This window comes from Armigeres subalbatus, chromosome 1, assembly GCF_024139115.2.
Source record: "Armigeres subalbatus isolate Guangzhou_Male chromosome 1, GZ_Asu_2, whole genome shotgun sequence".
Taxonomy (NCBI): domain Eukaryota; kingdom Metazoa; phylum Arthropoda; class Insecta; order Diptera; family Culicidae; genus Armigeres; species Armigeres subalbatus.
This window is the reverse complement of record NC_085139.1, coordinates 58,724,693-58,742,646: the sequence shown is the minus strand read 5'-3', so window position 1 is coordinate 58,742,646 and position 17,954 is coordinate 58,724,693. Positions and strand designations below refer to the sequence as shown.

General features: G+C 38.6%; 2 protein-coding genes across 6 annotated transcripts in view; one reads left to right on the top strand and one right to left on the bottom strand.

Moving 5' to 3' along the window:
- Positions 1 to 17,954, top strand: part of LOC134225980 (attractin-like) — a 38,123-nt gene that overhangs the window by 10,079 nt on the left and 10,090 nt on the right. The window lies entirely within an intron of this gene.
- On the bottom strand, positions 6,525 to 10,441 carry LOC134220895 (uncharacterized). The gene is made up of 2 exons (XM_062700375.1): positions 9,275 to 10,441; positions 6,525 to 6,614 (listed from the first exon to the last, which is right to left on the bottom strand). Exons 1-2 carry the CDS (start codon positions 10,344 to 10,346, stop codon positions 6,592 to 6,594), a joined length of 1,095 nt encoding a protein of 364 aa, XP_062556359.1. The 5' UTR covers positions 10,347 to 10,441; the 3' UTR covers positions 6,525 to 6,591.

Below are 17,954 nucleotides of genomic sequence, written 5' to 3'. Positions count from 1 at the left end.
AGATTGTTTGGTGAACGGTTCTAAACTGTGGCCAATTTTGGCTTTTCGATTCAGTTTCGACTGCTCTCACTAGATAATTTTCAAAACTTTGGACGATTATTGATATTCATCAAATTGTAATACGATATTTTAGTTTCAAAATAAGTTTGCATGAAAGGTGTTTATTTTAAATATAGTCAGCAATTCAAATTTAACGAGGTGTATCGTGTATACCTATACCATATACACATCAACATAATTGTATTTTATGTAACCAAAAGATCCAACGAGTAGTACATATTTTTAATGATGTTATTCATATAAATCAATGCTTCATAATCGTAAAATTCATTCATTTAGCTAGGAAATAGACGCAATGAAGCATTACCATACCATTGATAACTGAATCTTGGAACAGACTTTAAAGACTTGAATTTTGAAGAGCGGAATAGAACATGACCATTTGACTACTGAAATTTATGATATCAGACAGTACTGTAAAGGATATGACTTGATCAACCGCCAAAATAATGGAAGCTCTCAGATTAATATGTCGATTTATTGCAATACTACTTAAATTAATTTATTGTATATTTACGATACCATTTAAATTATTCCATGTTGAAACAAAGTCCACTAGTATGATCCCATCACATTATATCAAAGTGTTATGGCTCGGCTGCGGTGGTGGGCGCGGTGACGCGTTTTGACAGAGAATACAGAATTACTGTCAAGATGCGCCGTTGCGTTAATCGCTGTAGAACGGCCTTTACTTGGAGATGGCATCAGTACCACCCGTTGTCAACATAGACTACTATTCGATATTGAATGTCGGCTTCAAGAAAACATCAGGCCTGGTAGCGGGTCACTTTTTAGTGACTTGGTCACTTTTTTCGGGTCAAGTCACTAAAGTCACTTTTTCTCGAAAAAAGTCACTATTTTTAACTATTTTGAGACTTCTGACTATGTTCCTTGAGTATCGTCGTGAAATGAAAAAAAAAAAAATGTTGAAAAAATTTAAACTATCCGTCGAAAGATGCTGTATTGACGACGAACATGAAATGACGAATTTTAAAAAAAATGACCACATAGTACTTTCTGGCGCTGTTTGGAACTTCATCGTGACTCCAGATTCGCTGTGAATCTCGGTGTTGTCATTAGATTTTCAACAGCAATTAATTGAAGATGTTTTGTGTCACAGTTTATGGTTGGGTATATAAACCGGTGCCAGCAAAAGTGGTACATAAACCATTTTTGTCGATTTTGCGTTTTTTACACCAACGGCTTCTGTTAGCAAAGATCTAGTAAGGGAATAACGAAAAAGTGATTTTTGACAACTAAATCTGGAGATATGCACTTTTTTAATTTCTGGTATATATCACAATGGCAATTTCATTGCCAGGAAAAGTGGTACAAGTACAGTTCAACTCACTAAATATTATATTGATAAGAAAATTTGACAACATGGATATTTGCGCCACAGATTTCAACCCTATTTTGAATTTCAATATGGTTTACTGCCGTTTGAAATAATTTTATAAATGTACATGTACCACTTTTACTGGAAACGATTTTTGGTTCCTGTTAAATTTTAGTGGTACATGTGCATTTTGTTCCAACAAACTTGAAATTTGTCAAGAAAGTTCGTATATTTCTCTTTACTACCTTTAGGCACATCAGTCATAACACGTTGGTACAGTTGAGATGCAGAAAATTGCTAATTTGAATTTTATTTTCGAAGTTTTTGAAAAAATGCGTCTCTTGTAAAATTTACTCAATGTAACATGTACGCATGTACCACTTACGCTGGCACCGGTTCAATAGTAATGAAAGCAAGATGGGCACAGTGAGGATCTAAATATATTCACAACGCCAATAGCTGATTCGTCTAAGTTTTAAAAACCTTAAAAATTGTTAAACTCTACACTTTATTAATTGTTTTTTGAACAGGTTTTAAACTGTTGAATATTCAGATTGATCTTTATAATTTTAGATACATTTCCTGTTGTTTCGGGGAAATCATTAGTGAGCGAGGGTTTGCTCTAATGCTAATTGGTGTATACCCAAAACAAACAAGCTTTTCAGCTTTTTTATAACAAACACTAATATATTTTGAAAAATAAAATAAAAATATTCCTTTTTGGATCAAAATGGAGAAATTTGCCCCTCTGATTGATACTGCAATGGACTTGCTTAGATTTCTGTCAAAATTGCTGAAAATCACATCATTTTTGCCGGGATATCAGTACTTATTTTGCTGGGCACACGGCTGCACGGATTTTTGCCGGGCTGCAGAAATAAAATCCTTAGCGATCCCCATAGAAAGATTAATGTTTCCGTAAGGAGCAAAATGAATGGTCTCTCGACATCTGCTCAGATAAATACTTAAGAATTTTTCAAAATATGTTCTGATTTAATCATTTGAAACTGCATAAACTTTGGATATTCCATCGAGGAAAATCGGTAATTTATTGGTTGGTAGTTCGAACTTCTTGTTTATGCTTTTTAAAGTCCTGAAAAATTCTTTACGGACCCGTAACGCTGGGTACCTTTACGTGGTGTGTTACGGGATAAGATCTACCACGGTTACATTGCCAGCTACAGGGAAATCCTGACCCAACAAATACCTTCCTCATTATCCAACTCCGTGGTACTTATGAGGGTGTCGCTCAGTCGGTGGCCTCTCGTTAAGTAAGTACCACATCAACACTTCCTTCCTCTCGCTAGTTACGGTGAAGATGAACGTGGCCAGGAGTAGTAATCCTCATGCTTTTGTTATTTTTGTTTAAGAATGAAATCAAGGATTACTTCCCTTCTTGGTTTCTGATAGCATTCTAGATAAGTATCTCAATAGTAAAACACCGTAACAATGCTAATGCTTTAAAGTTCTGAAAAAATTCTTTACGTTTTGAAATAATTGTTGGGTTTCAGATTTATAAACTATGTGAGTTGAATTAAATCTATGTCTAAAAATTAATTATATAAATTTCTGCCATAAAAAGTGCTATTTTTGAATACAAGCGAAGATTTTCCGAATAAGTTTGAATCAATAATAAACATTATTGCACATTATTCTGTATGACTTACCTCGAAGTTGTGCTTTTCCAGAAGTGAAGAGGGTGGAAAATTAGAAAAAAATATTAAAAAGAATCAAATAATGATAAGCTTGTTTTATCAAATTTCGGAATCATCGGATTTGTTGAATAATGTTTTGGCAATTCATATTTTCTTTTTGAATTTTTTGTCCATTCAAATTGAAATTTTCGATCAAAAGATATTAGGGGGAGACAGAATTTTTGAAATTATTTGTTCCAGCCTTATTAACTTTAAATAAAAGTCCATTTCTTTCATTGCAAATGAAATTAAAAGTCACTATTTGGTCACTTTTTCTGTAGATGAAAGTCACTATTTGGTCCCTTTTTTCGCCAGTGTTGGTCACTAAAGTCACTATTTTGAGCAGCATTGATCGCTACCAGCCCTGAAACATTAAATCAACTTTACATGTTAATTATTCGGAAAACTTTCATGTGCGTGATGAGCTTTCATTATTATTATTATTTGTTTTTTAAACTGACAGACTGCGGGAAGGGAAATGTATCGGTATGATCACAATACGAACCCAGACCGCAGTGACCTAGTGAGCAACATAGATTGAGTCGTCTGCTAGTATTGTGTATCACATGGAGAGCCCAGCCGAGATACCAGTCTATTAAGACTACAACTGGTCAACCATCGAAAAAAAAAAAATGAAATAATAATATTGAACATTTTAGATTCAGTTATTAAACAGATTGTTTTTAAAATTTTTGTTTGAGAAATTGTTTAGACTAGCCAAGGTAGAAGTTTACTGTACTATTGGATAGAAAAATATTAAATTGAAAATCTGAGATAGAAGAGAGACAGAAGCAAAAAGTAGAGATTGAGATATAAAAGAGAAAAAGAAATTGATAAAAGGAGAAAGCAGATATTGATAGATAGAGGAAGGACATATGATTTGTAGTGCAATACTCAACAATTCTTTTGTAGTTTTATACATGCTGTATCTAACAATGACTAAAACACCAATAAGACAAAGTTATAGGTATAAGACCTTTATGCTGAAACATAGCAGACAGACAACCGACAATAACAGATCTAAAATATAGAAGACAAGTAGTGTTTTACATTAATTATACAACTCACAATAATAGAAATGACTCAATGAATAATCAACGCCTAACGTACATACAAACAATACTGACATATTCAAATTTACATTTTGACTAGACTTTGTCCTATGTGACTGACTTGACTGAAAAAACCACATTCCTGAAAGTATTCAAGAGGATTATGTTAGCTGATTCCCACAGTCCGGTGTTCATTTGGTCAAAGTAGACTAGTTCTTCCGGCATAATCACTTGTCAATTTTCACTTGTCAATTTTTGGCTGCTGCGACTTGATTGTAACTGAATCTGGTCGGAAAAATGTTGCAGTGATCTATTTGAAACATGGGTGTTGCGCGGAAAAGTGCCCACCAGATTAAACACGACGTGTGATGCGACGCGACGTGCGACGCAACGCTACGCGACTCACGCAAAGGAATAACAATCAGGGTTTCGACTTTTCGTTTCAATGAGACCAAAGCAAACGTTTTTCGGACCAAGGGAAAATCTTGTTTCGTCGTTTATGTTGAGGATCATCTTTCACCCATCAATCTTTTCTCCAGAATTAGCATTGGACGATAAACGAAAATCTTGCCTATTAGATGAAAATCTTTTTTCGTTTCATTACTTTTACCTCTCACTTACTTTTCGCTAGAATTATCACAGTACAAATACAGATTTGTTTGGCCGCGCCGGGATTCGAACCCAGAATAGTAACAATAATAGCTGTGGGGATGCTCTTACTTTAGCCACACCACCACGCTATTGGTATGAAAGCGTTAAGTTATTTGTTCCACATAAGCTACTACCATTTGCATTTATGATGCCACGAAAAGACTCGAATATCTAATCTAATCTAATATCTAATCTCATACATGCGTAGCCAATACTTGAAAGCATCCTGGAAAATGACGGTTTCTGAATTCCGTCATTTTTCTTTTCATATGGCCAGGCCAACTACGCAGTATGTACCGCAGAGATGACTCCTAGATATTGAGCGACTTCAGGAATGCCTAAAGTCACTCAATAGCTTGGAATCGAGGGAAAAGGAAGAAAGCGTGGACCTCCCCTACCAAACGCTTCCAATAATATAGATACCTAATATGTGATAAAAATCGTGTATGTGTTTTTTGTATGATGTATATGAGCGTGTATGTGTATATCTGTATGTGTGTATATGAGTGTGCATATGTGTTTTTATATGTCTACACTGATAGACAAAAGTATTCGTCATGTTTTAATAGAGCTACTATGAAAACATGACGAACACTCATGTCCATCAGTATATGTATGTGTGTATAATGTGAATGTGTGTGTGTGCGTTTGTGTGAGTGCGTGCGTGTTAAATTTACGGATTATCAAAACCTTACCTCTCCTCAATAAATCTGACGCCGAACATGTTTGAGCGTTTACATAGGCTTGATCGCAATATTAGCAAGGGCATTGCCCTTGATAACAATCGATCAGCCCCTGCAAGCACAAACATGCGCAAGTCTTCCGGATCTGCAGCACTTTTTTATACACTACACAATCGTTTCGACCGCGGTCACTGCACTGGTTCTATTGTTCTACTTTTAGGCGAATCACCGCATAAAAGTAGAGCGCAAAAACCAACCGCACTGGAAGACGGTCGAAACGAGACCCGATGCCACGAAAAGACTCTAATATGAAAGAAAAAGAGCAAACCAACGTTTAGCGGCAATCGAAGTGAGCGAAAAATTGTTATCACTCTCCAGGCTGCTTTTCTTTCCCGAAAAACGATTTCTCCCCGAAAATTTTCGTGAGGGAAAATCATGTGTTCCTGAGATTGAGTGAGCATTACGAACCCTGATAACAATTCTAGACCAACATTTGAAAAGGGCGTTGAGGGCTTCCTTCCCGAAGAAAGATTAAAAAACGTTCCGTTTAGTTCCGATACTTGTATTGTTGATCTCTTTTCACTCGTGTACCATCTCAGACTGACAATGCTCTGCTTTGGTGGGAACCCTGATATTCAAGGGGCATACAGAAGGATACGAGGGGATAACAATTGTTAGTTTCTCCTAAGCTTACAGCTCGGCCATCCTGCACATTTTATCTTAACTAATCTTCCTCATCTTCCAAATACTCTATATCCTCGTATTCGATTTCTGAATCTGAATCAACATCTGGTTGTTTTTCCGCTTTTTGATAGAGCCGCATATTTAAAGGGTCAAAAATCCCTTCGAAACGATTGTTTGATACTTGGTAATTATCTAAGTCAGCTACCACATAACGGTTATTATCGAGCACTTTCTTAATGATATAGGGACCGCGAAACTTTGGCTTCAGTTTACTTCTCTCTCCTACCACATTTGTCCTCCGTAGCATTACCAAATCTCCTGTCTGATAGTTGGTATTCTTCTTGCAATGACTGTCGTACATGTGTTTGTTATATTGCTGCTGTTTCCGCATACTTTCGCTAGCTGCCTCTCGAAGACTACCCAAATCTCTATCGTAGTTGTCGTTCTGATCCTGCAAATATTGGGTTAGATCACAATCGATTCGTCTCCTCTGATTAACACCGAACAAAAGAGTAGAAGCCGTCTTTCCAGTAGAGCGATTCACCGTGTTATTCAACAAAAACTCTACATCGGTGAGAACGGTATCCCAACTTTTTCCCGATTCTTCAACCATTTTGCCAAGTAGTGGTACCAACGTCTTGTTGTACCGCTCAACTTGCCCATTGGACTTGGGCATGCTGTTGCAACTTTTACGTGTTTAATACCATGATCTGTAACGAATCGCTCGAATCCAAGTGAAGTGAATGCAGCTCCCCTATCAGAAACGAGTACTTTCGGTGTAGAATACGCATGAAAATACGATTTCAATGATTTCATCACCTCTCTGGTATTAGTAGTCTTTGTAGGGAAAAGCTTAATAAATTTTGTACATGCATCCACAATTGCCAATATATGTACATTTTTACCCTTAGTCCGCTCTAAGGGCCCAAGATGATCAACGTGCACAACCTCAAACGGTATCCTGGGCTTATCCACCTCATAAAGATTACCATCGTACTTTTTATTTCTGGGATTGTACGCAATACATGTGACACAAGACTTTGCATGCTCCTGCACTCGTTCACGCATGCGTGGAAACCAGTACGCTCTTTTGATCAGCTCACACACCTTGTCTACGCCAAAGTGGCCCATCTGGTTATGGAACTTATTAATAACCGATTGCACCATTCGCTCCGGAACATATACTAATGACTTGCTGCCAATTACTTTGTACACCACCGCATTTCTTACTTCGTAATCCTTCATCTGTTGACATTCAACGGCTTCTTTAATCTTTTTCACATCCGGATCTTGATGCTGAGCAACGCATAATGCCTCTTCAAAGATATTCGAAGTACACTCATCTTCTACTAACAAATTGATATTCGACCGTGATAGAGCATCTGCATGTTGCATTCGTTCCCCAGGACGATGAGTAATATCGAAATCATACTGTCCAAGATAGAGAGCCCATCTTGAAATCTTTGGGTTAATATCTTTTTTTTCCAAGGTTTGTTTAAGAGAGTTACAGTCAGTAACGACGCGAAACTTCATTCCAAACAAATAGGTCCGAAATCTTTGCAAGCAGTAGACAATTGCTAGAGTCTCAAGCTCAAAGCTATGTAATTTTGACTCCGCAACCGTTGTTTTCCGGCTATGATACATTACAGGGTGCATCAATCCATCGTCATTCTGCCGCTGTAATAAGACACCACCGAATCCCGACGACGAAGCATCAGTGTGCAATTCAGTTTCAGCATTTGGTGAATATATTCGTAAAACAGGTTTCGAAATCAAGGCATTTTTGAGATTTTCAATGGCCTCTATGTGATCAGCAGTCATCGAGAAATCATTGTCCTCCTTCAAAAGTTCATACAGTTTTGCTGCCTGTACGTTAAAACCCTGAATGAACTTTCTGAAATAATTGATTAGCCCAAGAAACCGTTGAAGGCTTTTTCGGTTGCATGGAATGGGAAAGTTTTTAATTGCCTCAACGTGTCGATCACTAGGTTGGATTTGGTTGGACTGGACATCGTAACCCAAATACTCAATCTGAGTTTTTATGAACTGACACTTTGCAAACTGTAACTCCAAATGATTGTCAGCGAGTGTTTCGAGTACTTCTTTCAATGTTTGCAAATGTTCACTCAACGTGTTCGACGCAATAAGCATGTCGTCAATGAAAACGATTACACGATCGTCTTTTATAAATGGGTCTAAAACCTTGGTAATGAATTTTACGAATATAGCCGGTGAGTTAGCGTACCCAAAAGGCAACCGATTGAACTCATATTGTCCACTATCAGTCACAAATGAGGTGAACTTCTTCGATGATTCCGTTAAGCCTACATGGTAAAACCCATTCTTGAGGTCCAAAGAAGTGAAGTACCGTTTACCTTGAAGCTTGGCTACTTGATCCTCAATGACGGGCAGTGGAAAATGGTTTCTCTCGACGATTTTGTTTAACGGTTTATAATTTACGCACATTCGGTAAGTATTGTTTCGTTTCCTAGTTAAAACCACCCGCGATGTGTACGGTGAATTGCTTTCGCGAATGATTCCCTGTCCAAGCAAGTCTGACACGATGCTATCTAACTCCTTTTTCTCGAACACACTGAGACGTTGTGGTGATGATGAAAAACCCGTATCTACCTTCAACCGAATTTCAGCATTGAACTTCACTAATGGCCTATCTGGTCTCGGTCGCTTCAAATAGCTTTCCTGTACTAATTGCTCTACTTGAGTTCGACAAGACAACGTTTCCATATTATCTCCCACATCCAAATCCACACCCAAGAGTGAACCACTGGCCAACAAGCATTGTTCGTCAATGTTTCCAAGTAAAACCATTCCGGAGTTGTTCGATGACTTGTGTCATGTGGCGCAAAGCAGAGTTTTTGTATGCGGTTTTCTATCAAAAGCGTTTTCCCCAGATCACATCTATTTGCATTGTGTCATCGGACACGACCAAAAACCGTACTTGGCAAACCCTACCCGAAAGTGTTATTAAAGTGTCAAACTGACCTACAATGTTCACCTTCGACCCGTTCACACCTACCACTTCTTCGTTATTTACATCAAGTAATAAAGCCTTAGGTAGCAATTTTATTTTAATAAGATTAGCATAACTACCTGTGTCGAGCAAAGCCATTGCACGGAGACGCTCTCCAGCTGCTTCGACTTCAATTTCCTGCTGAGAGGCTTGGTTCACCGTAACCTGGCTGCCCGATTCTACTCCTTCAAATATAGCGTTGGTGGTGGTTAGCTTTGCACCTTCCGTTCGAACGAATGTCCCATGTTGTGGTGGATGATAGCGAGATGAACAACCGTCCGATGTATGTCCAACCCGCAGACATTTTGTGCACCGCTCTTTGCGCTGAGGCTTTGGACAGTCCACTGATCGATGGCCTTGCTCGCGGCAATTGTAGCACGTCACTTCTGTTCCCGACGATGGTAACACAACATTGGCCCTCGATTGTCTGGCGACGACGGATGGAAGCATCTCCATGTTTGAAGCGATCCACTTGATATGCCGCAACAAATCCAGTAAAGATGTATATTGGTTTGAAAGTAAGCTACGATAGACTTTGTCGTTGCGTAATCCTTTGATGACATATTTCAGCGTGGCCGATACACTGAAATCGCCTTTCTGCGCAATGGCATCTACACGGTAAACATACGATTCGTAGGATTCGCCATTTTCGATCCGCACAGATTCCAGCTCACGATGAATATCAGCCTCATCGTACATTTCCGGGAAAGCAATCACAATCCGATCCTTAAACTGGTGCCAATCGAAAATCCGCTCCTCATGACGTCTATACCAGTTTGCGGCTGCACCCGCCAACCGAGTCGAGGCGTATAGCAGGCACATTTGTTCCGTCCACCCATAAATTACACGAAAGTGATCGATTCGTCGTAACCACTTGCACACGCCGTCTCCTTCCGAATACTCTGGGATCAGGCGGCCCACGTCGTACGGGTGTAATGTCATTGTTGGAAATTGACCTACACTCTGTGCTGTTGGTATAACTCCTCCGGCTAGTTTCGGAGCGTTGTTTCGGTTGAAAATCGTTTTCTCTTCGTCACTGTCCGGGTTATCCATCTTCGTTTCGTCATTCTCCGCATCAAAAAATGGCGGATCGCCCTTCCTCACGGCACCATCTTCCGCTTGCTTCGCAGCCATTTGTCTCGTCAATGGCATCGTCGCGAATTTCGTCGAAATGTCAGGAAATCCGTTTATCTGCACTTCCGTTGTGTTTCCGCGGGGACCGGTATCCCACTTCTGAAGCTGAGGGCTTCCTTCCCGAAGAAAGATTAAAAAACGTTCCGTTTAGTTCCGATACTTGTATTGTTGATCTCCTTTCACTCGTGTACCATCTCAGACTGACAATGCTCTGCTTTGGTGGGAACCCTGATATTCAAGGGGCATACAGAAGGATACGAGGGGATAACAATTGTTAGTTTCTCCTAAGCTTACAGCGTAACAGCCAAAATTTATTCCTTCTGATTCCTCGTCCACATATATAGCCATATATCTAGACGAAGAATCAGAAGGAATAAATTTTGGCTGTTACGCCCTTTTCAAATGTTGGTCTAGAATTATTATCAATGAACTGTCACGTCACGTTGCATCGCATGGTCACGGCTATTCTGGCTTAGCATAGTACATATAGCATATGGTCACGTCTATTCTGGCTTCACCCCAAAACAGAAAAAAAAAATCTTCTTATTTTAAAGCACGCCCTGATTGAGGAAAGAAATAGGGACCCAAGCATTTGCCCGGAATAAGGCAATTAAGTCGATGATTCCTTCTTTTAAAACGCGTATTTCCCTGAATAGGGCAAATAAGCCTCTAATTTTTGTGTGCTACGCACTCGTTGTCCTAAATAAGGCACAAGAATATAAAAATTAGTAAATAATTCCTTCTTTAAAGGCACGAATCTGCCCGAAATAAGGTTAACGAATGATTCCCTCTTTTAAAATACGCCTTCTTTCAAATCACGTGTTTGCACGGAGTATAGTAAACAAGTGGATGATGCCTTCCTTTGAAATATGAATTTACCCGCAATAATAAAAATCCACAGGTTCATTGGATAAAATTAAAATTAAATTTACAAATACTGCCGTTACACGCATAACTGTCTTATACGTATGATGGCAGCATAGGAGAATTCACATAAAGGTTACCATAGGCATTTGCCATCATAATTTAACGCTTCTAGAAAAGCACTAACTTTGCTCAAACTTACTTTTTACAGCACGCGTTTAGTGTCTTATTGTAGATTCTACATTTGTTCCTGCAACGTTCGCTTATACCAATTAAGAGCGACCATTCATGTCATTCGAAAAACGGCGGGAATAATAAGATCCTTTGGTTTAGGCTTATGACAGGTAGCAACTCATAAAAATTGACTTCAATACTTTCACAAAAATATGACACACACTTTTACTCCAGAATTGCTTAGCATGCTGTCGAAACAGAAAGTATTGCGGCGTGCTTTGTAAATTTTATCAAGCGAACCAAGATCATGGGAAAAGTACACTGCCGTGAATCGCATATCTATCCCATCTTTGCTGGGTTTCCTATTCATATGGGACAAATATGCGATTCACGGCAGTACACGGTTGAACATTTTAATTCTGCATCGAATGCAACTTGTTGCGAGCAAATCGACTGAGGGTAAGTGCCTAAAAATGAGAGATTTTTTTTATAAAGAGAGATATTTTGGTCATAACTCCGAATCCCATAGTCCGATTCCGCCAATTTTCAATACGAAACAATGGGACAAGATTCCGCGTCGAATGCAACTTGTTGCGAGCAAATCCGTTAAAGATAAATGCCTGAAAAATGAGTGAAAATTTTGTATGTGTTTCTCACAGGCTATAAACATCTCTATCTAACTCCCTTAGCCTAAAAAATAGCCACCATGTCCCGGGCACAGTGTGCAGATAGACCGCTGTCAGTTGCATGAGATGTCAACAATCGTCAACAACACCAATGATTGTAGCTTGATAATTAAAAATATCCACAACAATAAAAAGGCAGGATTTATTTTTTTAAATTCTGCTCAAGCTTTTTACGGTGAAATAAAAGACAAATTGTTGTTCTCCATGTAAGTAAAATCAAAATTGATCATGTGGATAAGTTTTGAATCAATTAAACTAATTAGCCATATTTAATGAATATTCCCGATTAAAGTTGCATATTGAAGAAAGCTGAATTTGGATGTTTTATGATGTTAAGCTTTTTTAGATTTGATGTACGTTGCTCGGCGTTGGTGTTGCTGTTGGCTACGCTAAACATGAGCTCTTAGCATAAGCCTGGTTTCTCATGTAAAAAATGAATTTTGGCCATAACTTCAAAACCCATAGTCCGATCTGTCCAATTTTCAATACGAAACAATTGGACAAGATTCTTCGTCGAATGAAATTGCAAGTAAATCAGCTAAAAGTAAGTATTTAAAAAGTGAGTGAGAAATTTTCTTATAAAGAAATATATTTTGTTCATAATTCCGAAGCCCATAGTCCGATTGGGACAATTTTCAATACGAAACAATGGGACAAGATTCCGCGTCGAATGCAACTTGTTGCGAGCAAATCGGTCAAGGATAAGTGCCTAAAAAATGAGTGAGATTATTTTGCGCACACACATACACACACACGCACACACAGACATCACCTCGATTCGTCGAGCTGAGTCGATCGGTATATAACACTATGGCTCTCCGCGGAGACTCCTATAAAAAGTTCGTTTTTGGAGCGAACATATAGCCTTTACGTATACTTTGTATACGAGAATGGCAAAAAGATTTTGACAACTAAAAAACTGGAATAGAAAGAATGGCTCGGGAATAAAAACTACAAAGAAGTACAGCTCAATATGATATAATATATTATGTTATACAAATAGTTGTCCTTAGTCTTCAAACTTAAACAAATGAATATTAGAATATGGTCCATGGTTTCGCCGTGCTGCTCATGACCGCTGGATGGCTCTACCACATCGATTTTTGGAATGGTACTTCTGATCCTGCTTATGAGTTGCTTCGTGATTTTGGCCTTGCAATCACCTTTGCATACAATGGAGCTTAGTTGACCAAAAAATGCTATGACAGTTTTCGAAACATTTTCTCGCTTAAAATGTTCGACCGTGTACTGCCGTGAATCGCATATCTGTCCCATCTTTGCTGGGTTTCCTATTCCGTCGAGTCAAGTACGAGACACTGAAGACGACCACACAGTTGTGGTCGAAATACGTATCTGCAAAGATATCGAAAATTAATTGGTGGAATTAAATGGAGAGTACTTAATTCGTCTTAGACGGTTGAATACATTCCACTCAAAGAGCTTAATATATTTTTCTGACAATAAATATCATAAAATAGAATGGGGGCAGGCTGGAGAGTAGGCAATGAGTCCGGATTGAAGAATAGAGGAGGAAAGTGTGGAGCGGCGTGTTGTCCGCTTCGGGCTCTAGTAACTGCTATAGAACCTATTTATTAGAGAATAGTTGATTGTAGAAAGAGAAACGGCTGTATTTATAGATATGATAGATGATCAGTTTGGAATTGATATGATAGAGTCTATAATTGTTCGGAAACTTTTGAGATGAGTTCGTGGTATGTGCAGTTTGGGATTAGTATGATCACGTTGGTTTAAGTTTGGAAACATAAAATAGAAAAGGAGGGATCAGGAAGGGGTGAGTTAAAAATGTGTTCCAAGCGTGCCTACCGAATTAAGTAATATTACGAGTACTGATCACCTATGCTACTAAATAAAGATCGTGATTAAAATGGAGGCTGACGGCTGACGGGAGTATATTTCCCCCATAAACCGAGAAAAAAACTGTTCATTACAAAAATAGTTTTAAATTTTGGCAAAGTTCTAAGGAGGTACATAATGCTACGTCAAAACAGCTAGAGTGATTTCCGTATTTTCATCTTTGAAGACGGTGGAACCCGTTAGCTATTTTTGGATAAGTTTGTCGCAACAATTAACACAACATTTCGAATGATTTCGATATATTTAAATAGCTATCGTAATACGATTCTTGTGTTAGGTCTATTATTATTTATTAACACTTTGTCGAAGCTATTTTTGGCAGTGAAGATTTTCTAAACACAAACTGTTCAATTCAAACCTACTGTTTTGAAAAGCAAAATGCACGATAGAAATTCAACTTTATTTTCCACTAGCAATATGTATCCGGTTTTGCTCGGGATACAACATTTATTTATGCAAACAAAATATCCAATGCTGAAGCATATAATAGCACAGAATATGTTGATAGAAAGATAGATCAATACTAAGATGCAACATGATGTGCCCATGTTCACTGTGATCGGTTTCTTAATGTATTGTTTTTGCTTTGTATCTTACTTATTGTTAATTGAATTGACCAAATGCCTTTATACAATAGGGGAAACCGCCAAATGTTGAACAGCTAATTTTGTCGCCAATTGTTAAACTTCCATAAGAAATGCACGTGCGTTCAACAATAGGCGAAGAAATTAGCCGTTCAACATTTGCCGAATTACCCTAATTATGTTTAGAATCGTAATTCGCGAGCTGAACGTGACATAGTCTCTTTCTTCAGCAACAGCAACTTCTGGACATCCACAATTTTTGAGATATAGCTGCGTTACTCGCACAGCTTCGCACGATATACGAGCTTCGCACGAGACCATGATATACCGGTGATTAGTAGAGGCTGACTGCACATACTGATGGCAATCAGCGTGTCCTGCAGTTCTATTCGTAGGCGGATGGACGCCTGTGCTACCATCACTCCTCCATTATCATTGATGGCCGAAACGATCACTTCCGTGTCGTGACTTCGGCCAGTTGCTTACGGTCACCTAGTCGTGCAGAGCCCTTACTTCTATACCCTCACCCAGGACTTCCTGCGCTAACGCTCCATATGAGGTACCTGTGAGCGCTTCGCTAGGATGAGGGTTATCTCACCCGCCTTATGCTACGAACCTTTTTTACCAAGGTCGGCCAGCTTTTTAGCGTTTCTTTGAGCACGTCGACGTAGGGTTCATTCTCCGTTTTTATAAGCAGCGCTTCCCTTTTCTCTCTGGCTACCGACCACTGGTACTCTTGTTTGGGTTGGCCTCCCTCCTCCGGTGGCAGTCTGGCTTTTTTCGCCCTTGCCTTCCTCGTTTGCCTTTGTGTGCGAGGGCCTACTCTCCTGGCCTGTGCTGTCCCGACACATTTTGGAGTACTATTGACGGCGCTTATTGTCGAGCTTTTCCCTGGTGCGCTTGTCTGTCCTCTTTCTGTCGCTCTTTCGCCGAGTGTGAAATCATACGCCTCCTGTGCTATGGTTGTGGTACTAAATATGGAAGGAGAAAGCAGCAATCTTTGAGCTATTTTCCGCCTAGCCACAAGCAGCAAGAACCAACTTACGAAGTTTAAGCAAACTCAGCTTTAGATCTGTCGAAATAGGCGGCGCAAGTTACCGTCGTTCCCAGCCGGACTTGGCATATTTATGCAACTGGTGCCACCTTCGTCAGCATCTAGTGCCATCAGCAGAGAGGCGGTAAGATGCGCGGCTATAAAGCAAGACCAAGCTGAGGTTGTGTTCGATTCCCGGTGCCGGTCTAGGCAATTTACGGTTTGCAAATTGTCTTGACTTCCCTGGGCATAAAAGTATCATCGTGTTATCGTGTTATGATATACGAATGCAAAAATGGTAACATGGCTTAAAAAAACCTCGCGAATAATAACTATGGAAGTGCTGGATGAATGAACACTAAGCAGCAAGGCGGCAAATGTCCCGGTGAGGGATGTAATGCCAATAATAATAAGTAGAAGACCACCAGCAGTTGCATCGACCAGTATCGAGGCGATCGATCGGACTTGGGACTTGCAGCGTGGACACTTTTTGCAAGTGTTAATTGTAAAAATAATTATTTCAAGAAAGGGAAGTTAGTCTTTAATATTAGCAGCAAAAGAGTTAAGGTTTTTTTTAAACTTCCGACGGCTTCATCAACTTAACGATTTAAGGTTTGACGTAGTATGCTTTTGGAATGATCAATTTGTTACAAATATGTTAATGATTATAAGTCTTCTGCATTGGGCTAGAAGTGTAAAGTCATCATCATGTATGTACTCAAGTTCTAATGGATAAAGGCTGCCACAGAAATCATCGGTTTGGTTCTCGTCCATTACGTGCGCCTCGTTAGGATCAACAATTTTCTTATTCCTTTCGTCTCAGGGTACGTTAAATTCAAAGAAGGGAACTTTTGGAATTAATTTACTTGCTCTAGCTTAATATGGAGCGTGGCAAAGAAGTCCACAAAAGATCCTCTGGCACGGATTTCAGATTCCAGCTGGCTGCCGCCGAGGACTCGCATCTGTCTTCTCCCAACTTCTTGTTAGGATACCTTTGCATAGAACTTTGGAAACGGTCACGGCAACATAATGTCTTGATAGCAAACCCGTTTCTGTAGAAATCCAATGAGTGGCGATTACTATAAGCTGATGTTTTTCTCCTTTTGAAAGATTTTTTCGTTACAATGAATGTTTACACTAAAAAATGCAAGTCAGTCTTATCTGAGTAGAATATCCAGCAAAGATGTTTCCATCTTACAATTATCGGCAGTATATTGTTCATGATGAAGTTGTGAAGGGAGTTTATTATGGTACTCTTTGTATCTAATAGCAATAAAGACAAGGTCAAAATTTTGGATTTTGGAGAGTGCACAAGAAAATATCAATTGTAGTGCCTTCAATCCGTCAATCCATTCAAAAAGATATAACGTGGCTCTTTCAACAATTTATGTAGCGAAATTACTTTCATCGTATAAATATATGTCTTTCTAGATTTTTGTATTCTCATGCTTAAACAACAATAATTCTCCCAGTCATTTATTTCTGCAATTTTCTAATCAACGACCCTGTCCATGGATAAGGGGCTTGACGTTGATATTTCAAGTGTCTCAAAAAGATTTTTATTTTATTTTTATTTTTGTTGTTTAATAGAGTGCTTTTTTCAAACAAAGGTTAAGTTCAACACTAAATTAAAAAATTAAGATATTTTTCCATTTTTTATATCTCCTTCACAAGAATATCGTTATTTTAATGGTAATGGTTTGAAAATAAGCTCCGTAGAGAAACTTTTATCACATCTTACTTAAATAAGGTCAACAGTTATACCAAACACTTGAGGAACCATGCCTCCAAGTTAACTAATGGTTAGTGTCGCACGATCTAACAACAACTGCCTATTGGTAAATTTGGAGGTGCCGGCCTTGGGGCTCAGTAGGGGTCTCACTAACATAACTCTAATACTAACAAGACCCTGAAACAAACGCTTATCCAAATAGCATACATCTATTTATACTTGTAGTAGTAGCTAACAATAATTCATTTTGTACCCGTATAGCTGAAGCAGAATTTTAGTAGTGAAAAGTAGAATTTGTAGATTTACTAATTTGGCATTGGAGATAGTGAATGTATCTATTATATCTTCTCGATAATCTTTTTATTTTAGTCTCTCTAGCTGCTCTAACGCAAAAAAAGAAAACTGTTTCTCTCTTCCTTCTATTAGGTTAGTTAGAAAAATTAGCGGATATATAGGGGGCATGACTTAGTGTTTCTCGTATTAAGACAAATTCGCTGACCTTTACCTTATAATAAAATAAATGACCGATAGCAAAATAAATGACTGAAATTTAAAGATATCAAATAAATAATAAAAAAACGAAAATAAATACATGACCATCGGTGGACAGAAAGACAAGAGACAGAGTTCTGTTTAGAATAGTTAATTGAGACCATTGCACTCACAAGATAGAAAATA